The 24331-nt window shown below is 35.5% G+C and overlaps 4 protein-coding genes and 1 long non-coding RNA gene across 9 annotated transcripts; 2 read left to right on the forward strand and 3 right to left on the reverse strand.

Annotated features, from left to right (window-relative positions):
- Nucleotides 1-615: 615 nt before the first annotated feature.
- On the reverse strand, nucleotides 616-5966 carry LOC116305861 (uncharacterized). 4 transcript variants are annotated; one of them, XM_089038601.1, is made up of 8 exons: nucleotides 5829-5966; nucleotides 4917-5119; nucleotides 4561-4677; nucleotides 4285-4485; nucleotides 3957-4112; nucleotides 3543-3726; nucleotides 3114-3454; nucleotides 616-2603 (listed from the first exon to the last, which is right to left on the reverse strand). In XM_089038601.1, exons 2-7 carry the CDS (start codon nucleotides 5076-5078, stop codon nucleotides 3141-3143), a joined length of 1134 nt encoding a protein of 377 aa, XP_088894727.1. In that variant the 5' UTR covers nucleotides 5079-5119; nucleotides 5829-5966; the 3' UTR covers nucleotides 616-2603; nucleotides 3114-3140. The 4 variants fall into 4 exon arrangements, with proteins under 4 accessions (XP_088894727.1, XP_088894726.1, XP_088894728.1 ...); XM_089038600.1 differs by lacking the exon at nucleotides 5829-5966 and having other exon boundaries at nucleotides 4917-5153; XM_089038602.1 differs by lacking the exons at nucleotides 4561-4677; nucleotides 5829-5966 and having other exon boundaries at nucleotides 4917-5153.
- On the forward strand, nucleotides 2504-8531 carry LOC148906082 (uncharacterized). Its single transcript, XR_016121481.1, has 4 exons — nucleotides 2504-2579; nucleotides 5192-5255; nucleotides 6571-8056; nucleotides 8517-8531. It is a non-coding gene; the product is annotated as an uncharacterized LOC148906082 (long non-coding RNA).
- Nucleotides 6835-9083, reverse strand: LOC148906083 (V(D)J recombination-activating protein 1-like). Its single transcript, XM_089038604.1, has 2 exons — nucleotides 8654-9083; nucleotides 6835-8542 (listed from the first exon to the last, which is right to left on the reverse strand). Exons 1-2 carry the CDS (start codon nucleotides 8673-8675, stop codon nucleotides 7587-7589), a joined length of 978 nt encoding a protein of 325 aa, XP_088894730.1. The 5' UTR covers nucleotides 8676-9083; the 3' UTR covers nucleotides 6835-7586.
- Nucleotides 9084-16188: 7105 nt separating this feature from the next.
- On the reverse strand, nucleotides 16189-20635 carry LOC148906084 (uncharacterized). Its single transcript, XM_089038594.1, has 4 exons — nucleotides 20104-20635; nucleotides 19927-20024; nucleotides 18494-19528; nucleotides 16189-18281 (listed from the first exon to the last, which is right to left on the reverse strand). The coding sequence occupies exons 1-4, from the start codon at nucleotides 20516-20518 to the stop codon at nucleotides 17031-17033; spliced, it is 2799 nt and encodes a 932-aa protein (XP_088894720.1). The 5' UTR covers nucleotides 20519-20635; the 3' UTR covers nucleotides 16189-17030.
- A 904-nt stretch (nucleotides 20636-21539) lies between these two features.
- On the forward strand, nucleotides 21540-24320 carry LOC148906085 (uncharacterized). Of its 2 annotated transcripts, XM_089038599.1 has the most exons (4): nucleotides 21540-22039; nucleotides 22240-22433; nucleotides 22562-22725; nucleotides 22906-24320. In XM_089038599.1, the coding sequence occupies exons 1-4, from the start codon at nucleotides 22024-22026 to the stop codon at nucleotides 24086-24088; spliced, it is 1557 nt and encodes a 518-aa protein (XP_088894725.1). In that variant the 5' UTR covers nucleotides 21540-22023; the 3' UTR covers nucleotides 24089-24320. The 2 variants fall into 2 exon arrangements, with proteins under 2 accessions (XP_088894725.1, XP_088894724.1); XM_089038598.1 differs by having other exon boundaries at nucleotides 21540-22433.
- Nucleotides 24321-24331: the final 11 nt, after the last annotated feature.

A 24331-nucleotide genomic window follows, 5' to 3' on the forward strand; every position in this document is an offset into this window, starting at 1 on the left:
TGGTAAGGGTGGTAAGGTTGGTAAGGTTGGTAAGGTTGGTAAGGGTTGTAAGGGTCGTAAGGCTAAGATTGAGTGAAAGTTGTTTATTGTTGAATGATTTCCAGCCGTCATTCAAAACAGGGGAAGGCTGTAAAGGGATACTTTTATTGAGTTTTTGATAGTTTGTTGTACAGCTTGCCTTAAGGACATTACCTCTTAGCAGTGTGGTTGCAAGCCTTTCAATATTGAATGAGATATAGACCTTATTCAAAACAGGGGAAAGCTGTAAGGGGATACTTCTATAAGTAATTAATAGCTCATCATAAACCCCTCCCCAACCCTCACCCTTGTTGTAGGGACAAGTAAGCCATGCTTGTTATACGTATTGTATTTGATTTTAGATTCACACTGATCTTACATCTCACAGACAGTACCCAATACACTGGATCATGACTGAACACTGATGGAAGACTTTGTTTATTATTGATGAAATGCTATGCTAGTAGTCGCAAAGAAATAGCATAGGAATAGTATTTGAGTTGAGTCATATTCATCTTACATAGTATAACCCACATTCATGTACAACCCATAGTATAATCCTTGTTGTAGGGATGAAATAAATATCATTCGCATTCATTCATATTGTATATAATTTTATTCACATTCATCTTATATAGTATACCCCAACCCTTCACCCTCATCCTTGTTGTACGGATGGTAGTAGTTATAGAAATATCATTCGCATTGTAGTTCATATTATATTCACATTCATCTTATACCCAATAGATATTACTTACTCTATGCGCTGAATCATGACTGAATAATAATGGAATAATAATAATAATAATAATAATAATAATAATAATAATAATAATAATAATAATCAGAACTAAATCAGAATATTGATGTCTTCAAAAGAATGAACTTATTGAATGAATGAATTATTATTATCATAATTATTATAGTTTCATGTTATTATTGTTATTCTCAATAGCTGGAGGGCAAACCCTTGGCTGATGAAACTCAAGAAGTAATTAGAAACAAAAGTGTAGTAGCTAAATTAATGAATGAGGTAGTCAAAAGTAAATAATTCTACAATACTGATAATGTTTAATAATAGCGGTCAGTGTTTGTTGGAGTTCGATGATACATGAAGACAGCACTTAGAATCTAGCTTCGTTAGCAGTTAAATTTCATACTTCTAAAATAATTACTATTACAATGGTTTAGCAATGTTTATATTTCATATGTTTACACTTTGTTCTTTTCTACTAGGATGTCAACATTGTAACATAGGATATGTGTTTCTACCTTATGAAAGAAAGACCTATTATTATTATCAATTCATCCTTTGAACAAGATAGAATCACTCCCTTTGTTGTTGTTGTTTGTGCTCGCCTAAATCAAGACTTCAAAGTAATTGAAACAATAACATTGAGCGAGCCGCTAAGCGCTTTCGAAACAATAACAAATCACTGCTGTTTGTAAATAAATCAAGAACTGGTAATAAAAGCTAGCTAGCTATTAAGTGAATTACATAGAACATAAACTGAAATACATAGATAGAACTATCCATATCGTAGAATAAATAAACACTTTAAATATCAAACTAGTTCTGTCTTGACTTGAGGCTTCGAAGTATTGATGTTGTTTGTTCAAGCGCTTTAGCTAGTTGAATGGCTGGCTGTTGACAGATCGAAGAAGCTTGATATCCATGTTATCCAGCTCACTGACTGATTGAATGAATGGCTAGCTGTTGAGTGATCGAAGAAGCTTGATATCAATGTTATCTAGCTCACTGACGGATTGAATGAGCTCCAATTCCGCTCGTAAGGAAGAGAGTTAAGTTCGCCTTCGCATCGATCAATCGATCGCTGTTGATCGAAGCAGTCCTTTCTTGTCGTAACTTGTGGCTTGTTTTGTTTATAGTTTAGAAGCAGTAAAGCCCTTCGGCAACCTTCACTGCCACGGAGAACCAATATTGAAGTCGATCGAAGAAAAGTCATCGTTTTGAAGAATTAAAGTAGCTTCATGGAGCGATAGAAACGAATCGAAATCTTACTGAGCGCTCTGTTATTGATCTATAAAAAACAGTGTCTAGACACCGCTTAATGGGTTTTTGTCTAGAGAGAAAAAAGCCTTCTCACTGTAAAATAATAGACGTGATCGAGAGGACGTGATCACCGACACGTCATCACGAGGCCCGAGGCCTGCACGGCTGTTTCCACTCAATAAAAAATGGACATTAGGTTTCAGTCTTCGGAATGTGCAGAAAAACGCGGCCAAACTGTTTTGAATCGAGGCTGTAGTTTCTGTCATCGAGGGTTTGAGAGTCGAAAGTTCGTAGATCCTTAAAAAAAAATGATTTTTCCCCTCAAGATCTTTAAATACAACAAAGTCATTTAGCAGGATTGGTAGGATGCTTGTAAAATTGAGTGCTCCCAAGTTTGGAAGTAGATTTTTCCCTAAATAAAACTTGACTTCGTTGAGTTCTTAATCTGGACAACGTACGAGCAAAATGGCGGTTATGGTCCACATGGTTCAGAAGGTTGAGATGTTCAGCGTAATTGCTTCAGGAATGGAAGTTTTCCAAGTCTCAGGTGAGTCCAAAACGCAAAGATATGCTGTCAATGTAATTAAATATGAGAAATATTATTTATGTCCATTTTTTTATCGAGACATTTTCGATTTTTTTAAATAAGCGTATTGAATTCGAAGCTAATAATAAGCTTAAGCTTAATTTTAATATGGTCAGTGAAACTGAACTTATTTAGCTTACGATCAATTCTGAATCACCTTTTAATAGCTTCGAATACAGTAAACGATTGAGGTCTTGATTTTTAACGCAGTTTAGTGCTGTTCATACAGCTGTAAATTGTAGATAATATTATGCCAAGCTTGTGATCTACAGATGATGTATTACATCATGTATGTAAAATAAGATAAACAAAGTAGTTCATTGCACATTTCCCAAATTATGTTTTCGGACAAAAAAACGATTATTTGAGATTTTTTGGATTGGTGGCAATATGATTTTCTAATTAAATTTTCATGACTCTATTTATAAAAAAGTCATCTACAGTAGTGTCTACTAGTGTCTATATGCGTGCCACTTAATTGATAAGCTTACTCACATTTCTAAAGTGAAGCATTGCCAAGTTTCATTCTTCTTTTTTCTTTCTTCTTTTGATTTCTGGAATTAGATCTCGATTAACAGGGTTGCATCTTCTGTTATGCTCTTCTATCATACATTTCAGCTTTTCTTCTTTGTTCCTAATGCATGAATATGTTCTGGAAAGTTCATTAAATTCGTGATGAATGGATTCTGCACCTTGTTCCCCAAGCAGTCCAAGACCTGTGTTGAATCTTCTTACCCATTCAAGGGCATGATCTTCCAAAAAATGCATTTTGGGTAGGACTGATGCATGCGGAAAAAATGCTCTATACAGCTTCATGAACAATGACACATTTTGTTCTGTAAAAACATAAATTAAATTTATGAATGAATTTTTTACATCTTATTTTTATTCCAACATATAAGTTCAAGTTTAAGATATAATTACCTAACTCAGCTATTTCATTTTCTTCAAGCTTTCGTGAGCTATTTAGAGTTCTGTGTACTTTGCCAAAGGTTTGAAGAACTTGTCCGAACTTGTCAGAAATTAGTTCAGCTTCTATCACATCTTTTTTCAGCAATTGACTGCATACCAGGATAGGTATTTGTTTCAGTTGATCTATACTAGTAACCTAAAATTAAGAGTTTGAGTTAGTGTATTTTCTTAATACTGTCATTCTGAATTTAGTTTCAATTTTACTGGTTCAGATTTTAGCTGTTTTTTTTTCTAAACTAACAATAAACTACACAATTTGATAGGGCCACTAGATTTACACAGAGTAATTTTCATCCAGGCCATTTCTAGATCAAATTATAATTTTTTATGAGTTGATTTTTATTACTTTTTATTACTGTTAATTACCTTCAGACATTTATTTGTGTGATTTCCATTGAAACTACCTCCATGGTAGGCTTGTCTTTCAGCCCCTATTTTCTTGAGTACTCTTGCTAGTTCTTGCACACAGGGACCATCCTCATTGGGTAGTACTGGAACAGAGACCGAGGCCATACGTAGTGTCTGAAATGTGTTTCACAATATGATTTATGCAAATTCACCTCTAATTGAAAGAATATCAGTAGTATACTATGGATTGAAATAATAAGAGTTTTGTTTTACATTGAAGTTTTCAAAGTACAGTATGAGAGAATACCATGTTGGCCTCATATTACAGATAATTTTATCTACTCACTAAGTCATTAGCTTGACTGCGTAGGCTATCTGCCCTGTCTAACAGAAATTCCACCTGTTCTTCATTGTTGAATCGCATTGCATTATAGGATGCCATTGATTCCAACTCTTGTGCTTCTTCCAAAAGGTTGGACTCTTGGTTTTTTAAATTTTGATGGACTTTGATTCCTTCAATATAGTTTTGGAATTCATGATTTCCAATCTGTATTGTTTTGCATTAAACTGGATGAGTGTTTTACCATGAAATTAATTTTGATGAATGATTGTTGAATCTCACCTCTCCATCTCTAATTTCATTTGCAATGTGGATGTCTAAAGTATGAAGTTCTTGCACAAGTAGGTCATAGAGTCTATTAAAAATTCCAATGCTGATATGAAGTCCAGGCAAGCAAACCTTAAAAAGACATTCATCAAATCGAGTGATCATATGGATTTCGAGTGCTCATATGGATTGGTTGTTCTTTATCTCTGCTGGTGCAGTATTTAAACCTTAGCATTAGTTTTTCTCCTCATCTATTTAGGTTAAATACCTATTTTCATTACAAACAACAGTGTTCAAAACTTCATATAATTTTATATTTGAATTTTTGCTATTAGTTGCTATGGAAACTGTTTTAAAATTAGTCTGCCTACCTGTTCGATTGGGATATCAAATAGAGGTGGTCGGATTGCATTGTTAAACATTTTAGCCTTCTTGATATTTGACCCTGCCTCTATGAACCATTTGTTGTCCTCTTTCAGAGTTTCTATAGTTCTGCTTGGTTTCTTTCCTCTCTCATCAAGTGACTCTTGCATTTCAGTTTGAGTTATCAAACACCACAAACAACAGTATTTGCCTACAATATTATAATGCATGTGTTTTACATTGTTAACAATAATCAAATGCTAATTTATACTTTTATATATAGATTGCCTATTCATGTAACTACTGGAAATTCTTCATTGGTTTCCTTTTTTGGCACTTGCATTATGGTAAGTAATGTACAACTGGTAATAATTGATTTTCCCTAATTTTATACTCGCCACTGGCACCAGATATTCCAAAGACTGTGCATAGGAAAGCGTAATCTCCATAAAAAAAACAATTTAAAGGACAAGTCTCTGTAAAGCCAAAAAATTGATTTTCATTGTAAAATTATAAATTGGTCAAAGATACGCACAACATTTTCTTAATTTATTTACTAGCAGAAAAGAGAACTTATTAACGGGGGAGGAGGGGGGGGGTTGGTACATGGACTGGGTCATGATAGGGGATCGGAGCCCCAATAACCCTCACCCTATCTAAGACGCAGTGATATCTTAGAACTCCATGCCCTATTCAAGACAGATTGAGACTCAAGCAGAAATTCTATACCTTTAGGTCAAAATTTATTACCCTATCTAAGACACACTAAAGTGAAAAGTTATGATCCTTGCCAGGACAATAGTCCCTATTCAAGACAATTTAAAATTAAACATATAAATGTATATATAAAGTTAAATGTGTATCAAAGACAAGAAGCTCAATTACCATACCCATATAGCAAATACATAGGGCTTATTTACCTCCATGTCTCTTGCTGTAAACTGGTCACATCCTGGTACTGTTTCAAAGCAATTTCAAGATTGTGAATAGAGTCTGGAGCTTCAAACATTGAAAAAACCACTGTATTTTTGATGGAATTTGGGCTAGCAACATTAGCCAGTTCAAAGCCCATCTTAACACTTCCTCCTCCTTTGTCACCTCCTACTTTTACCCAGATTTCATCACTTGGCACTAGCCCATCATGCCAGGTCAGGCTGTTGTGTCTAGGTTGCAAAAAATGTTTTGAAGAGGTACATTAACTATATTTACAAAATGTGTTTTAACTTGTGGCTAGTACATTGACTTTTTGGTGTTAAAATTAGTTGCCATAGTCAATGTGTTTATTTTCCTTTTGACTACCTATCAATAATATTATAGTACAACAACTTACTTGCTGTGCTCTTCAAGATAACCAAGAACAAGACCATGTAAATTTTGAATCATAGCACACTCAGTCATCCGTATCTCCGTCCCCCCACCTGATTTGGTAAAAAGAAATGGCATTCCCTCACAGTAAACATCCTTAATTTTTTGTTTTTTCGATAACACTCTTTGCTCCTTCTCACTAGCCATTTGGACACCCCAGCTGTCTAACCACCTAAAAGAGTTTCAAGAATAGTCAGGATTAATTGAAAAGTTTTAGCCAACATGTTATACCTAAGAAAAATTAGTTTCATACATGTAGGATATTCAAACCTTCTAATGTGCCGCATTTTATTCCAGGGAATCCCAAGCTCAGTTTTAATGGCCAACCCCTGTCCTGGTGGCACTGACAGCTTCACTCCAGACAACTTGATTAACTCTTTTCTATGAGATCTTTTCATTATTTGAATATCACGGATATGTTGAGCCTTCATGTCCTCGTCAGACCCACCACTGATGTTTTTTCGAACATTGTAAAGCACCAGTGCTCTCCGTTGTAAAGTTTTTTTGCTAGCAGTAGAACTGCCAACACGGGCTTGCTTGGCAACTGAGAGTTGAAGGGGCTGTTAACAGGATTGAGTTATATATTATTTGTGGTATGTTGATGGTGGATATATTTTCATATGAGCATTAATTTGGATTTTGTCATCCAAGTTAGACATCATTGCACAATATTGAACATGTAAATAGGATAGTTATTTTTCTAGGGTGTGAGATTAGTGAAACAAAACCAAAGGCGTATTGTCTAATTGCTATTGGATATTACTGGAGTAGAACATTGAGAACTGAAGCAAATACCTCTTAAGTGCCTTTCTTTGGTTCATGCATGAGTGAATCCTTAGTTATTAAGTAGCAGATAACTGATATTTTTAAGCACTACGTAGCTAGTTATTCTTTTACGCATATATGACCTGCCCTCTATTGAACTGGGCTTTCTAATTTGGCCTCGATTATTTTTAAAATCATATTCTGATGCCATATTTTTTCAGTCATTATTAATAAAATAAGTAGCAAAGAACTTTGTAATGGGAACAACATTATGCCCAAATGAGGAAGATGTAAGCTGGGGGTACTCCCATGTAAAAAGGGCAGGATGATCATTAAAAAAATAAATTTAAACCCTAAAAGATACTTTACAGTTAGGGCGTGGTCCTGGTTTAATTTTAGCCCTAAAAATACCACTTTGAAACAGGAGATAAATCATATACAACAAAAATCATGAGAAAACCCACAGGTTTTCCTTTTTGAGCCCTAAAATAGGGAATGACTTATGATCTCAACCTCAATCCTCTCAGCCCTTTGTTATGTGGGAGTAATTACCCCCGGAGGTTTAAGGTACTTACAGTGCCCCCTGTTTTTAAAATTATCTGTGATGAAGTAGAGTTGTTCATTTTTCTTTTCATCAAGTGAGTTGCCAGAATTTCCTCGGAAGATGATAGAGGAGCACTACAAGGGGTTTTCAATACTTCTGATACCGTGGTACTACATGGTTGAGCCAGGTACTTTGTACAGCTTTCCTCGTGTTTTTCAAGACAGTCAAGACGTACAGGGGTTTTACAAGAAGAACAAGACACCAGAAGGGAGCACAAAAGGTTTAAAACTAAACGGGGAACTTTAGAAAGGGTCTCAACACTGACAGGGTTTTTACAAAGGGGGCAACTTGAGGAGTTTCCAGTGTTATATATCCATTCGGCTATACATTCATAGCAGAAGTGATGTTCACAAGGGCATTCTAAAGGCCTGTCAAGAACTTCTTTACAGACGGAACAGACAAGTTCTTCTGGTGGTAAGACAAATCGCTCAAGAGCTGGCATTTTACTAGTAGTGGCAACGGGAATTATTTCCTTCGGTATAGCGTTTGTTATTTCTTCTAAAGAGTCGAAAGAGGTTTTAGTAATTTGTTTTTTCTTGGCCGGGCGTCCCCTTGATTTCATATTTTTTCTTTTTCTTCCTCCATTCTGAAATGTCTTAAATACTTTGCAGATATCACATGAGTTATCTTGATGAGGAAACCACTTAAATATAAATACATCTTTGGAGACTTTCAAGTTGTGATGTACTTCCCGTTTGAAACACTTAATGTAACATTTATTGCACATTTTAGTCGGATAAATGTCTGAAATATCATTTTCGACGTCCACACCAAACGTAACTAAAATTTTCTCTGCGAACTTATGGCATTCTCTGAAATATTGTTTTACTTTGCTTCCGCTATACTCCCCACAAATACGACAACAACGCTGCAGGTTTTCGTGATGGTACTTCTGCGAACCTGTGAATCCACATATTTACGATACCAAATATAAGATGAAAAAAAATGGACATTAAATAATTTGAAAAGAAACACAAAGTAAAAGAGGTATAGGTAAGAATTGTTGCTTACCTGGTCCTGTAAAAACTTCCATTAAGCTCCCATTAGACTTCAAAAATCACTTAATTTATTGTCTTTAAAAGGACGACTACGATCGTACTTCGTAGTTACAAAGATTTGAAAATGATATTTTTTCGTTAAAACAAAATTTCAAAATACAAAATCGAGAAAGAAGGCTTGCAGGTACCTCTGAAATATATTTGCTTTCAAAAATAGTTTGTGTTTAGTGAAAAAATAAAGGTTTTTTTCTCATGGCGAACAATTTTAAATTCGGCGCCATTTTGGTTGCTAGCGAAAGACGTGCATAGCAACATGGATTGGCCGAGTAGTGGCCTGAAACCTAATGTCCACAACGAAACAGCCGTGCCTGATGTCTAGATAGACGCGCGTGCTCAACGGTTGGCGCCAAAACAGTAAGTGTTGGCGCCCAAACACCAACGGCTACACTGCCCCCCTAACTGAAGGCAAAGAAACACAGGAAACCCAACGGTATGGCCCACCGGCATAGCCCCCTACTGTATTAAGGACACCCTCCAGTCCGCTCGTCGCCTCAAGGCCAGTCGTTCACCAGCCTCTCAAACTTCCCGTGAGGGTGCCCAAACACAGATCGAGCCACTAGGTCTGGCCCTACATGGTAGCACTACATTTTCTACTTCGTAAAACTGACCTTTTTCTCCCTATTGATGGCCAAAAAAAACCTCCCTATTGCTCACCATGCAAGACCCTCTACACACTTCTTCGTGCAGAGCTACATTGCTGCCTTCATTAGGCTTAATGATGCCTTCGGGCACCTAGTGGCTGATCTCCAATTTCCTTCCCCTTTCTTCTTCTACCGACCAGCGACGAGCGACTGAACCACCTCGATCCCAACCCTCTCTTTATACGCGGCCTATATGCTAATCTCCTATACTCCACGCCTTTTTGTTTGCCACACTTCTTCTGCTCCTTACTTCCTTCCAATACAGCCTGCTCTACAACCCAGGTAAGCTTCCTTTATTGTTTTTTAACTGCTTGTTATTCATAGTCCTTCGCTAGACTGCAAACACTCAAAGTCGCCAACACTTTACACTCTTTTGTTGGCTTTCCATGCTTCAGCAGTTGCACGCTTTCAGTCTTTGTACTATTCATTACATTACCATTGTTTTATTTATATTACTTCACCTCAATTACAATGTTTAGCCTTACTTTTTGCATAATATGTTGCTATTTTTCAATGCCTACAGCCTAAATGAACTCTAACTTTTTGCGTTAGCCACTACTCATTTCGTGTTTTCATTCTTATGAGCATCTTTTCTATTCAATTACTTGAATGTCAACATATACAAAAAACATATACTTTTTTTATTTTTACAAAATTATACATTTATTATTGAACTATTTTATTATTCTTACTATCAATAGTAGCATAGAGTTGTTGGTAGAGTGCAAACCATTAAGCCCTCAAACACTAATAACTAAATTGTACTAAATAGTTCTAATTATCTATTCTTATATTGTCTTATATTGCCAAGTGCTTCAGCTAATTCAACGCACTACTCAAGTATTATTATGTTTGCATATTACACATTGATGTGCTAAATCACCGCCTACACATTTACATTCATATTAACCCCTCTATGCTGGCCCATCATTCTCATACCAAAATTATGACAACAATGAAAGAAAAATTTAAAGTTAAGAAAAATAACTTTGATAAAAAACATCAATTGAAAATTCAAATGAAGAATATAAATAGACATAAAATAAAAACAATGAAAAATAAAATAGAATAACCTTGAGGTTGAAAAAAAAAATTAAGGCGAACAGTGATGTTTACACCAGACGCCAATTGGATTTGGTGAGTGAACCGCTGCTCTCACATACCACTGGCTATGAGAACGCTGGTACGACCCACAAGATCGAATTTCTTGGATGATTTCACTATGAGAACACTGAGCCATGCACTGGCCCATCGTTCTCATTGCAAAATCCAAATCTAATACAAATCTAATGCTTGCTTTTTCTTTCTTTCTTTCTTTCTTTTTTTCTTATTTCCTTTCTTATCTTATTTTTATTTTATTTTATTTTTTAATTTAATTTTTTTTTTATCAATCTCAATTTTTTCTTATTTTATTTTTCATTTTTTTTTTTAATCTATATTTCTATTTTTCTACGCAAGCCCTGAAGGGACATTTCAGACTTCAGACTTTGGATATTTCAGAATTCGGACTTTGGATATTTCAGAATTCGGACTTTGGATATTTCAGTCTTAGGATATTTCAGGCTTGTTCGGACTTCCAGTGGACTTCCCCATAGTACAAACTCATTGACAAAATGGAGGAAGAGGTATTTTCTTTCTTGACTCAGCTTTTTTGCCAAGTAAAACAAATCTATTAAGTTTGGACTGGCACATCACAGCATGTTACAATCACAACAACTGCAGAACTCGGAGAAAAACCCTACGAGCACAGGAGAGAACCAACAAACAACTCCACTCACATACATTACCATAGCCTGTGTAGCTCGGCTCTAGGGGGGAAGGGAAAGAGAATAAGGAGGGAGAGCCCTCCATTTTTTACCCACTCTCCTCCTCCCATTTCCCCTCCCCCTCCCCTAGGGCCGACCTACGCAGTGTCAGCAAGCTTTGCAATTTCAATTTTGGTATTTACTTATCATAATCTGATATCTGAAGTTTCTTTTCTGAAGTCTGAAATTCAGACTTCAACCCTGAAGTCTGCATTTTTTAATCAGTGAATGTCAGTGAAGTAATTGGAACCTGGATGTAACTAAAAAGCCGGATAATTCATATTCGACCACAATTTGAAAGAAAAGCTTGAGTGAGTTTTGCAAAATGTATAAATAAGGCTGGCTGGCGCTGGCTGAAGTCTGAAGTCTGAAATATTCTAGCTTTGAAGTCTGAAATGACCCTCTAGGGATTCCGTATTTTTCATTTCATTTTTCTTTCAATTTTCATCACATTCATTTAATTTTTTTATTTTTCATTTTATTTTCATTTTTCATTTCATTTTTCATTTCATCTTTATTTTTCCAAGTTATTCTTCTTTACTTACCCTGTCTTCTCTTATTGAAATCATTCGTGAAATTCAATCTTGTGGGTCTGCCCTGCGTTCTCATAGCCAGCGGTATCCGAGAGCAGCGGTTCACTGACCAAATCAAAGTGGCGTATGGTGAATACATCACTGATTGCCTGACTTTTTTTTAACCTCAATTTTATTTTATTTTCTTTTTCTTTTTTTTTTTTTTCTATATTTATATTTTTCATTTTATTTTCATTTTTAATTTAATTTTAAATAAATCAAATTAATTTTTATATTTTTCATTTTTTTTTCTTTTTTTTTTTTTTATATTCTTCATTTCATTTTTCATTTTCTTTATATTTTTCAAAGTTATTTTTCTTTACTTTGAATTTTTCTTTCATTTTTGTCATTATTTTTCTATGAAAATGATGGGACTTCATACACAAGTATTCATGTTGCTATCTATGGATTTTTTTCGGTAATTTCAATAATAGATTGGTCTCTGGATCTGCTTTATTTTTTCTGAGTCAGAATTAAAATTCATTCCAAATTTTATCGTTTTCAATATAACCTAATAGTTGCTGATGAACTAGTTTCTCAAATATTTTTGATAATGTTGACATAATAGATATCGGTCTATAGTTAGTAGGGTCCGAGGTATCTCCTCCTTTAGGAACTGGCCATGGTGTTACCTTTGAAAGACTCTGGTACAATTCCTTGTACAAGTGATAAATTGAATATCTTGAGCTAATTAAATGGCCCTAACCCTCATTAAATACTTATTAACTTTGAAGCTATTTTGATACAATGAATTGGAATCCCAATTGATGACTCTTTCGCATCAACATTATCTATCATATCTTGCTCTTCATTAGTGAGTATACCTCGCAACAAAAGCTATTTAGATACCATTCTTAATGTATTTTGATGGATCTGTTTAGGTCTTAGGAATTTTGTTGTGTTTTTTAGTGGCCCTCTCTTTCCTTAGATATAAAAAAATTTGGCCCTCCCCTAAATAATAATGCACAATTTTTTCTGGCCCTCCCCTCCCCCACGACTCATCATTTAGGATGACTATGGCAATCCAATGGTAGCAATATTTAATACACAAATAAAATATTTCATCCACAAATAAAATATTTCATCCACAAATAAAATATTTCATCCACAAATAAAATATTTCATCCACAAATAAAATATTTCATCCACAAATAAAATATTTAAATCATGGCTTAATTATTTAAAAGCGTAAAAAATATTTTTCATTTAAACTTTAATTTTTTTATTCATTCCTTCTTTAATGTTCTGAAGTTTAAAATTTATATCTAATTCTAACAGATTTTCATTTAAACTTCATAAATATCTTTAAGATTAAAATTATTTATTTAATCTTTACATTTTCATTTCATATTCCTGGGACGGGCTCGGCCAAATCCGTCTGGGAACAAGATTCAAATGCTAACAGCAAAAATGGCTACCATACCTGACTGATATTATTTTTAATGACCGATACTATCTTCAATATATATCAACCATCTTCTAGCTAAACTACAGTCCAAAGTTCGACTATTTCAATGGCGGATCCAGCCAAAATTCTAGGGGGGGGGGGGGGGGGGGGCTAATTGAGTTTCTTCCGTCAACACTACGGAAAACAATATTAAAAGAAGCATCAGTTTTTTCTGCTGACTATTGAAACCGATGCTGCCACCATACAGAAAGATCTTAAACCTCTTGAAGAATGGGAAAATAAGTCGCAGATGTCTTTCCACCCTGACAATTAATGTGCTTTGAGTCACACGGCTTAGGAAGCCTCTAATCTATGATTACGTCCTACACAACCAGACCCTTAAGCAAAAAGATGCAGTTAAGCACCTTGGTGTCACTGTACATCATAAGCTCTCTTGGAATGAACATATATGCTCTGTTTTCAATAAAGCTAATTCATCCACAGGCTTTCTGAGACGGAACTTGCTAATTCACCAAAAACTCATCAAAGCTAACGCATACAAAAATACCTTTTTCGTCCTCAAATTGAGTATGCGTCTACTGTGTGGGACCCTTTTACCCAAGTGAACCAAAATAAGATCGAAATGGCTCAGAGAAGAGCAGCCACATTTGCTTGCAACAACCACAGCCGCTAAGCTAGTGTCACCACGATGTTGGAAGAGCTTGGTTTGCGCAGTCTTAAGCAGCGCAGAGCTGACCAGTGATTAGTTATGCTGTACAAAATTATAAACAACTTAGTTGATGTAGATCTCTGTAATGAACTGATACCCTTGACAAGAAACTTAAGAAATAATCACAACAGATCCTTTAAAATTCCTCTCGAGAAAAAAAGATATATACAATACAGCTTTCTACCATGCACAATAAGTCAATGGAACAATCTACCCGCTGAATTAGTCACAGCCCCAAATGTAAATGCATTTAAAAGTGGGGTCTGTAAATTAGAACACTAACTTTGATCCTGACCTACCTGAACACTTAAGCCTCGAAGAGACGGCGTGCTTGTAATTTGGTATATGTACATGTACCAATGGCGTCAACAGAAGTGAAGAGAGGAAAAGAGCTTTTCTCCGACCTTTTCCCTCTCTTCGCTTCTGTTTACGCTGTCACACATGGTAGCCTGGTAGCCATTTTTGCTGTTAGCATTTGAATCTCGTTCCCAGACGGATTTGGCCGAGCCCGTCCTAGGAATATCAAATGAAAATGTAAAGATTGAATAAATGATTTTAATTTTAAAGATATTTATGAAGTTTAAATAAAAATCTGTTAGAATTAAATAAAAATTTTAAATTTCAGAAAATGAATAAAGGAATAAATAAAGAGATTAATGTTTAAATGAAATATATTTTTTACGCTTTTAAATAATTAAGCCATGATTTAAGTATTGTATTCGTGGATGAAATATTTTATTTGTGTATTAAATATTGCTACCATTGCCATGCAATAGATGGCCTTGTTTTTAATATAGCAGTAAACGAGTCCCTTGGGAAATTTTTGTATACTTAACATGTAATTAATCACTACTTAACACATGTAATTGAGAACTACTTAATATGTATTTAATTTGTATTTTTGCTTTACATTTAATCACTGCTTTATCCCTATTTATCAAGTACTTAATTCTGTCTTGCCAGCTAACTAATGTATATTTCATCCATACTTTAATTTTTGACTTAATATGTATTTAACCACCTACTTAATATATACTTAATGATTATAAAAGGTACAACAACAATTGCACTTAAAATGGCCTTAATAACTACTTGATATATATTTGTCACATATACTTAATATATACTTGAATTGTATTTAACATGGCATTATCAAACTAGGTGTATAATGGATTGCTTAATCACTACTTCATCCCTATTTATCGAGTACTTAATTCTGTCTTGCCAGCTAACTAATGTATATTTAATTCGTACTTGAATATTTGACTTAATATGTATTTAAACTACTATACTTTATATATACTTAATGTGCAACAAAAATTGTACTTGAATTGCCTTAAGAGAGCATGTCAGCAAAAATCATACATCGGGCGGCAAGGGTGAAAAATTTGATTTTGCTAATATTTTAAACTTAGGTAGGCCTTAGTGTAAGTAAAACCACTGTGTAGTTTGTTTGGTAAAATAGCGCTTAGTTTTCGAGAAAATCGAAGAAAAGAGTTTTGGACTAAATTCGCTAATTTTCGGCCGATAATTTACATCAACTTTAACAGCTTATCGCGACCAAACAAAGCAACCTAGCACTGTAATAAGACTAAATAGTAGTTAATTGGTATCTTAAGAAACAATTGGTAGAGTGTTAGTAATTTTGGTGAAATTTTTCGATTTTTACTTAATTTATTTTTGGAGCACATATAAAACTCCTCTTAAAATGGGGTCAAAATAATCAGATTTTTTTTCATGTGCGACGAAAAATTTTTACCAAAAAGACAACCTGAATTAAAGTTGAAATAATGATTTCCACGAATCATGCAAAATTTTCTTGGGGAAATTATTTTGCGCGTTGCACCACAGCCTGTAAGTTGTAAGAAACTCACGGATTTTATCTGTCGGCGAGTTCAATCAATTTACATTTTGTTTACTAATGTAAACGAATTCATGTTGACTTTCTAAGAAATAAAAAAAAAGAAACGATTTTAAAGAAAAAATAAAAGCTCTTGGACTTATTCTGAAAGAAGTTGAAACAGTAAACTCAAACTATGAATTAAATTTGCTCAAAATTCACTCGACTAACCCAAAATAGTATTGCACGTCTCTGGCCTTAAAATGATAACATGATTATTTTTATCAAAACATACAAAATATTTGCTACAACCTGCCAGATTCCATAAAATAGTTGATTAAAGTTTAAATTTTAAGAATTCTTGCTATGATATATTTTTTACTATGATTTTGGGTTTATATAACAAGACACCCTCCAAAATAACAACAAAAGAAAGTTTTAAAAACGTCATGGTTCCGGTCGGCACCAATTAACGTTGCACGCATGAAATTGACAAGTAATTACGCAATAGAATCCTAACGCAATTTTACTTTATTTACCTTTTGATGTCCAATACCATTATTATTTTGTTCAGCAAGTGCAACTGATAACCAGTTTTTCCAGTAAATCCATGTAAGGCTTTTTGCGCTTTACCTTGATGTCAGATGTATCAAGTTCAAGGGAAGTACAGATTTCTCGTAACATGTGAACAGAGAATTTCGAAAGTTTCCTTTGAGTAGTTAATTCACAAATATTATGCTTTTCGAACATTATTGGATGTTTCAAGCCTATCGTGCCCATCAAGATTTTCGTCAATTCTTGGATTTCTTTTTGCTTTTGCTTTTCGAAATCGTTGTTATTTATATCGTCATTGTCCTTGTCATCGTCATCATTGTCCTTGTCATCGTCATCATTATCATCATCAGCACCGTCATCATCATCATTATATTCATCTTCGGCTGCTGTTGTCCTCCTCTTTTTCGCTAAGCGCGAGAAAAAGCTAGCGATCTGCTGTGATGTTAGAAAGTCGCTCTTGTTAAAAAGACGTGAACCGTCGATGTGTCTGGCCGATCTCATCTCTCTCGATACATCAGCTGGATCGGCTTTTTGACCTGTTTGCTCCCCGGCATCGAACACATCAACTAGGTACTTTTTCTGTGTATCAGAAAACCGTTTTTTCTTAGCAGATGATTTTAAGGCCCAGCCCATATGAAGCTCAGGACCAATATCAAGCTGTGGCAAATTGTTACTTTTTGTTGATTCCGGGTTTTTACTGGTTCCTTTTTCAAGTTTTGTTGCATATAATTTCATTGCCTTGTCATAAAGTGTTTCATGTTCTAATGCGTATTTATGGTTTTCACAATCCAAATGTTTTTCTAGGGAAGAGTACCTCTGGAATGACTTAGTGCAGCCTTGTTCGGGACAAAAAAAAACAATTTGCTGGAAGTGTCGGGTCTTTGATCACTGTTTTCTTTACTCTCAGTTTCGTCGTCACTTTCAGTTTCGTCATTTTCAGCATCACGTTTTAGAAGAGATTTCTTTGGTTGTACCCTTGCTTTCACTGTAGTGAACGATATTTGATTCTGGTCCGTGGTATCTTTGTTATGGATTAGCTTTGGTAAGGATGAGGGCAGACAAAAATTACTCAAAGACAAGACTTTTCCTGGACCAGTATCGTAAGCCATCCACACTGTCATGGACTCGCGTTTATACTCTATGTTGTTAATATGGCTCACACCCTCCCATTTCCCAGCCACGCCCTCAGGGCTAGCTTGTAAATCACACACTATTACTTTCACTCCAGGGATGCCTCCAAAGGACTCGATCGCTGCCTTCATTTGCTTTGGATTCTCGATATCTTTCCCGGAGTTCAAATATTTATTCATGTGATTTTTGAGATGGGCTGCCTTGCGGTCACACGCCCCTTTTCCCCCTTGAGGATCTGAAAAATCGATACGTCGGATTTTGATCCCAGTTGCTTTCGCTATCATTGGTAAAGACAGCAGAGTTAATGCAGAGTGATAACACCCTGCATTGTCCTGTCGCAGATATACGGTATTTATCTCGGGTGCAATCGATGGGAGCTGCCTTAAGACATCGTCAATGATTGCCACAACAGTAGTACTATCCTGGCTGCAGGATTTGAACACATGTACAAAAGTAAGCATTTGTACCTCACCATCATCCTTCTTCCTGGTTAATACCGTTATGTGCCACGGAAGTCCCCGTTTCCCGAACCAGTCTCTCTGGCTTTCACGGTATTTACGAGGTACGAATTTCATCGCCCAGTCTAACACAATAAAGGCGCAATGAGAATCCAACTCTTCTAAAATGTCGTGTCGTGCAGCGTCCTGATTGATTGATCTTAAAATATGTGCTTTCCAAGACTCAATGTATTGGGCTGCCTGTGTAGTTACGTACTCCATAGCTTCTTTTTCCTCGGAAGAGCAATGTACTTCATCCAAAGCTGCGCGAATTTCAGTCAAAACATCGGGAAATAAGCGGCATCTGTCACATTTCGCATTGTGTTCATGATCACAGACGGCAGTATAATTGTAATCGTTTGAAAGACTAAGAGCATATGCCCTACAGTGATCGGCAACTTCAGAATGACTAGAAATATGAATCTGGAAAAATGAATGAACAAAAAACAACAATTAGTCCTGCTGTATTCTTACATGAACTAACGATGCCACTCAACAGTTTGGTAGTTTATCAAAACATGCCCTAGCGTACTTTATTTCCTGTTTTGGAAAGACTTATTATATTTCAATTATAACAAGGTGAGATTCGCATGTTCATGGAATTGATCATGCATATACCTTCCACCTGTTCTTACCTTATAGTCACCCTTTAAGTAGCGTTTGGCATCTTTGAGTTTTTGGTTTCTTTGTTTGGCCCACGTCAAACCCCTTTCATAGCAATCTCCAAGCTTATCAACGACTTTCTCCAAGTCATCGAAGGCTTTTCCGCCCATGGCTGAGATATAATCAAGTCCTTGTAAGGATTTACGGACTGAAGCAGAGCAGACGTTAAGAACTCTGCGCAATGTGCTGCGTCTCATCGGTTGGAAATTCATCTCCTTGCAATATCTTTCGTACTGTTGAATACATTGCTCTGGGATAAGATTTCGTACAACATTTGGGATTTTTATATCTCTGTCAGTAGAAAGTTTTAATGTTTTTTCTCCGAATGGCAAGTCTTGTATGACATGAGAACTTGATATAAAGGTAACAAAGTGGTCAATTTTTTCTGGCTCAACACAAACTCTTGTGTTTTTTAAAGGAGGGAGTACAGAGCCCCTACCATGTAGCAATAGATGATGTTTAGCGATGTTGAAACGGTATCTGGTCAAGTCTGGTATCCATTTCTGAAGTTCCTTAAAGGTAACCTTATCAGCCATAATAGACAAAATCTGCCTTCGGGTGCTCCAGTGACTGGTATTTCTATAGCATTCTGCCAAAGCATCCAACAGAGAAATATCTTTTTTTTCATCTTTATCGAACTTGTCACATGTTAAGCCTTCAAGCAGAGCGGTCGACTGGCCAGGCGCGATTTCTTCCAGGCAATTAGTAACAACTTGGCGAGCTTTACGCATGTGGAAACGTTTTGTACGGTCTGAAAGCTGTTCCATTGGCGCTGAAAGAGCGTATCTGATCGGACTTACATCCCTTGAAATGAGAAATGCATTCAGTTTTTCCCTCGGTGTGGTTAGAGTGGTAGATTCATCTTCTGAGATGGTGGAAGCAAAAGATGTCTCGTCAGGTTGATATAGGCTCATAGGGGTTTCCGTAACAACACCCGCTGATGCTTGAAACGTTGGGGTGGTAAATTGTGGGCAAAACTTTACTTTCTCATCCTCATTATCACTATTCTGGAAATAGAAAGTACATAGTAGTAGTAAGTATTTAGTGGAAATAAAACAACTATTTGCTTTTTTCTTCTTTTCATTTATTTATTTAGTATTAAACAACATTATTAGCGCAGTACATACAAATGCCGCAGGTGCGCCATTTCCCGCCAAAAATGTAAATAAAAAGTTTCTCATATTCGTTGAATTCATTAAATAATCGATTGCATCGCACAGTAACTCGGTAGTGAGCAGCACACTCAAATTTAGTTTTTCGCTGCCATCAATCAAAAATAATCAGTCCGTACCTTCTTTGTTCTTGACTGGCGGCAGTGAAAAACCAATTTCACAACAAGCCAATGAAATGTCTGAGTTCACAGAATATGGAAAACCTCAGTAGTGAACTACTAGTTCTAACTTACAAGTGTTAATGCACTCATCTGATCGAGAAGACTTTCTGCTTTATTTGGAGTAATTGGCCCAAATGTCTTCAACGTCTTACGACAAGATGAACAGATACCTGACAAAAAAAAAAAGCATATCAAACATTCAGATACAATCAATTAACAGAAATTAAATATTCATTACATATTTCTTACCTGATCCAACTTGCAGGAAAATGCCAGTCTTCTTTAATATCAGCTGCGAATCGTCCTTACTAATACCCCTATCGCACTTTGGCCACTTTCCCTTGATTTCACTGTGATTAGAGAGAGCAGGGGGTACTCTACACCTGGCGTTATTACCTCTAGCCCATCCTAGCCCAAGTTTGGATCGATGCAGGGGACAAACAGTCCAACTATGGATATCTTCCGGCGAAGTAAATATGGCTGCTCGGCTAAGAATTAGATCTATCTCATTCTCGATGCCCGTAAACTGAAATGCGGATCTATGCGCATTGATTTCATTTTTACATGCTTGTAAAGGTATAACTGTGGTGTCTTGCTTTCGATCTTTTCTGTCGAATCCACAGGTTCCTCCAACAATCGTTTTAAATGAACAGCAAATCTCCATTCTATTCAGTGTACTTAAAAGCAACGCAGTAACCAACTAAAGGAATTATGTTGCATTTAAAAAACATAAGCATGATTGGACAACAATTACTTGTCAATTTCATGCGTGCAACGTTAATTGGTGCCGACCGGAACCATGACGTTTTTAAAACTTTCTTTTGTTGTTATTTTGGAGGGTGTCTTGTTATATAAACCCAAAATCATAGTAAAAAATATATCATAGCAAGAATTCTTAAAATTTAAACTTTAATCAACTATTTTATGGAATCTGGCAGGTTGTAGCAAATATTTTGTATGTTTTGATAAAAATAATCATGTTATCATTTTAAGGCCAGAGACGTGCAATACTACTTTGGGTTAGTCGAGTGAATTTTGAGCAAATTTAATTCATAGTTTGAGTTTACTGTTTCAACTTCTTTCAGAATAAGTCCAAGAGCTTTTATTTTTTTTTTAAAATCGTTTCTTTTTTTTTATTTCTTAGAAAGTCAACATGAATTCGTTTACATTAGTAAACAAAATGTAAATTGATTGAACTCGCCGACAGATAAAATCCGTGAGTTTCTTACAACTTACAGGCTGTGGTGCAACGCGCAAAATAATTTCCCCAAGAAAATTTTGCATGATTCGTGGAAATCATTATTTCAACTTTAATTCAGGTTGTCTTTTTGGTAAAAATTTTTCGTCGCACATGAAAAAAAATCTGATTATTTTGACCCCATTTTAAGAGGAGTTTTATATGTGCTCCAAAAATAAATTAAGTAAAAATCGAAAAATTTCACCAAAATTACTAACACTCTACCAATTGTTTCTTAAGATACCAATTAACTACTATTTAGTCTTATTACAGTGCTAGGTTGCTTTGTTTGGTCGCGATAAGCTGTTAAAGTTGATGTAAATTATCGGCCGAAAATTAGCGAATTTAGTCCAAAACTCTTTTCTTCGATTTTCTCGAAAACTAAGCGCTATTTTACCAAACAAACTACACAGTGGTTTTACTTACACTAAGGCCAACCTAAGTTTAAAATATTAGCAAAATCAAATTTTCGACCCTTGCCGCGGATTTGCCAAAATGTCTGATTTTTGCTGACAACCACTCTTAATAGCTACTTAATATATATTTGTCACATCTACTTACTATACGATCTGGATTTCATGATTCCTATCACAATGCTATGCGCCATCTTCAAAAATTTATCAGAAGAGTGATTGTTCCTTAATTCACAATAGGCCCTTTGCAGCTAGTGGTCACGTGCTTGGATACCGCTTAGCAACACAAAACTGGAGAGCAAGCCTTCCAGTAAACAAAAGTTGTAATAGGTCAAGCACGCGTGGTTTTATACGATAGTTTCATCGTTCAAAACGCTTAATCCTTTTGCCCTATCTACAAACACAGTAAGATAATCTTAAATTCTCTCCTTTGGACTCGATTTTTGGTTCGAAGTAACGATATTCTTCGCGTTATCGCGAAAAAATTGTCACCGCCGGCCCGCTCGACGGCTGAAAAACATGGCGACTTCGCAAGGTATGTACTTCAAAACTCTCCTTTTTTTTGGTTTCTTTTCAATTATTGGACTTCTAAAATCTCTAAAATAACAGTTTAGATTGTGAATGGTGATCGATTGTAATTGGACGGCATTTTAATGGACGATTTGTTTATTTTTTGTGAGAGTGATTCCACGTCTAAAGTCAAGACTAACCCATGTTTACATATATTCGCTGTAGATGTTAGAACTCCCGACGAGCCATCACATACCAAGAAAAATTCTTCGTACCATTGTTGTGTTCCCTTGTGTAACGGAGATTCTCGATATCATCCTGATTTAAAGTTTCACCGCTTACCAGGCCGTGCAAGGGATGAGCAATTGAAAAAGGAATGGCTGGTGAAGATACGAAGAGATGTGGGCCCACACTTCAAGGTATATAGGAATCTAACAATATCAATGCACAATACGAATTGCCTGTGGATCTTTAAAAAACTGTAATGAAGATAAAAATAGTTGAATACAGTTACATTGTTATTAAAAGGACATTTGATTTATAATAGGTTAACAAAAGTACCAGAGTGTGCTCAAAACACTTCACTGAGGAAGATTACAATCCTCCCACTGATTCTGGACGTCAGTTGCTAAAAAGAGAAGCTGTACCATCAATCTTTGACTGGTCAACCAAATCCAAAGCAAGAAGAAAGATAATTCGACAAGTAGATAGGTAATGAATATCACATATTTCTACTTCAATACATTTCATTTAGACTTGACTGATGGAATTGTACTTGATGTTTATTTTGGTTTAAACCAAAATAATTTTATAATTTTAATAATTTAGTCTTTTATAATTTTTTATTTAGTGTGAACTGAGTGTCATCATAATTTCAAAACCTTTTTACAGAGACACTCAGACAGATGAAAGTGATGACAATGAAGATAATAGTCCCAGCACTTCTACAACCTTCAGCATGGATGACCTACAAGCACAAGTCCAGTCACTCAGAGCACAGTTCCAAGATGCACAAAAGCAACTTGAACAAAGTAGAAATGAAACTGCAGCTGCCCTCACTGAAATAAAAAGGGTTAAAGTTGAAGCTGCAAAAGAAATTGAGGACATTAAGAGGCAAGCTGCAGAACAATTAGCACTTAATAAATTTGGGCTTGAGAGATTTGGCACAGACAATGAGATCATAAGATTTTATACAGGTTTCCCATCCTATTTACATATTCAGTTCTTTTTTAAGTTTTTGCAGCCATGTGCTGCACAAATGACATATTGTTATGCCTCTGGAGAAAGAGAAAGTAGACCAGACTCAAGAAATATGCTTCTTGTGGATGAATTGTTTATGTTTTGTGTACGCCTCAAACTAGGTCTATTCGGACAGGATTTAGCTCATAGGTTCCGAATACATAAATCGTCAGTTTGCAGGAAATTGATCACATGGACTAATTTTTTGTATTTTCTTCTTGGTAGTCAAGTGATCTGGCCTTCAAGGCAAGATGTTGATAGGTTTATGCCAGAAGGTTTTAAAAAGCTTTATGCAAGCACACGTGTCATTTTAGATTGTACAGAGATTTTTGTTCAAACACCTACCTCCCTACTACTTCAGTCGCAGCTTTATTCTAGTTATAAGAGTAATACTACACTCAAGGGTTTGATAGGCATTACCCCTAATGGAGCTATTAGCTTCGTTTCTAGCCTTTACACAGGGGGGATTAGTGATAAGGAAATCACAAGGTGCAGCGGCATTCTAGATTTGTTAGAACCTGGTGATTCAGTCATGGCAGACAAAGGGTTTGACATTGAAGATTTACTTAGGGAGAAGCGGGTAGAGTTAAATATTCCTCCGTTTCTTGAAAGTCAGGAACAATTCTCTGCCGCAGATGTTCAAAAAACAAAGACACTAGCAAGTCTTAGAATTCATGTCGAGAGGGCAATAAGAAGAGTCAAAGAGTACCACTTTTTTGATTCAGATGTGCCATTGTCCACTTTAGGTTCAGTCAATCAGTTATATACTGTAGCCTGCCTCCTTACAAATTTTCAAGGCCCACTTATTTTATCCAATGGTAATAATGAGGCATAGTGTCTGTAAGAAGTTGGTGAATGTATGATTAATGTGGCTTACATAACCCATTAGATAATCTTTAATGCAGGTTGGTTTATCATGTGTCTTGGATTGCTTTTTGTAACTATTTCAATTTGTTTGTAAATGAAAACTCAAAAAAAAAAACTAATGAACAAACACAAAATCTAAATAGCACAAATAAATATAATACTAATATGATATAAATATAATAAAAAATAAATTAAGATTATGAATTGATTT

The sequence above is a fragment of the Actinia tenebrosa genome, unplaced genomic scaffold (genome assembly GCF_029948245.1).
Source record: "Actinia tenebrosa isolate PJP-AT-01 unplaced genomic scaffold, QUT_ActTen_1.0 PGA_scaffold6__47_contigs__length_16458017, whole genome shotgun sequence".
NCBI classification, from domain to species: Eukaryota; Metazoa; Cnidaria; class Anthozoa; order Actiniaria; family Actiniidae; genus Actinia; species Actinia tenebrosa.

Excerpts from the sequence above, each read along its gene's own strand:
- LOC148906083 (XM_089038604.1), bottom strand. The coding sequence starts at position 8,675 with ATGGAAGTTTTTACAGGACCAG. Across the intron at positions 8,543-8,653 it reads GGAAGTTTTTACAGGACCAG|GTTCGCAGAAGTACCATCAC; the intron begins GTAAGCAACAAT and ends GTGGATTCACAG.
- LOC148906084 (XM_089038594.1), bottom strand. The coding sequence starts at position 20,518 with ATGGAGATTTGCTGTTCATTTAAAACGATTGTTGGAGGAACCTGTGGA. Across the intron at positions 19,529-19,926 it reads AGATGAGTGCATTAACACTT|AATAGTGATAATGAGGATGA; the intron begins GTAAGTTAGAAC and ends TTCTATTTCCAG. Across the intron at positions 18,282-18,493 it reads ACTTAAAGGGTGACTATAAG|ATTCATATTTCTAGTCATTC; the intron begins GTAAGAACAGGT and ends TCATTTTTCCAG.
- LOC148906085 (XM_089038598.1), top strand. The coding sequence starts at position 22,158 with ATGGACGATTTGTTTATTTTTTGTGAGAGTGATTCCACGTCTAAAGTC. Across the intron at positions 22,434-22,561 it reads ATGTGGGCCCACACTTCAAG|GTTAACAAAAGTACCAGAGT; the intron begins GTATATAGGAAT and ends GATTTATAATAG. Across the intron at positions 22,726-22,905 it reads ATAATTCGACAAGTAGATAG|AGACACTCAGACAGATGAAA; the intron begins GTAATGAATATC and ends ACCTTTTTACAG.
- LOC116305861 (XM_089038600.1), bottom strand. The coding sequence starts at position 5,138 with ATGCATTATAATATTGTAGGCAAATACTGTTGTTTGTGGTGTTTGATA. Across the intron at positions 4,678-4,916 it reads TTGATATCCCAATCGAACAG|GTTTGCTTGCCTGGACTTCA; the intron begins GTAGGCAGACTA and ends TGTCTTTTTAAG. Across the intron at positions 3,455-3,542 it reads AAATGAAATAGCTGAGTTAG|AACAAAATGTGTCATTGTTC; the intron begins GTAATTATATCT and ends ATGTTTTTACAG.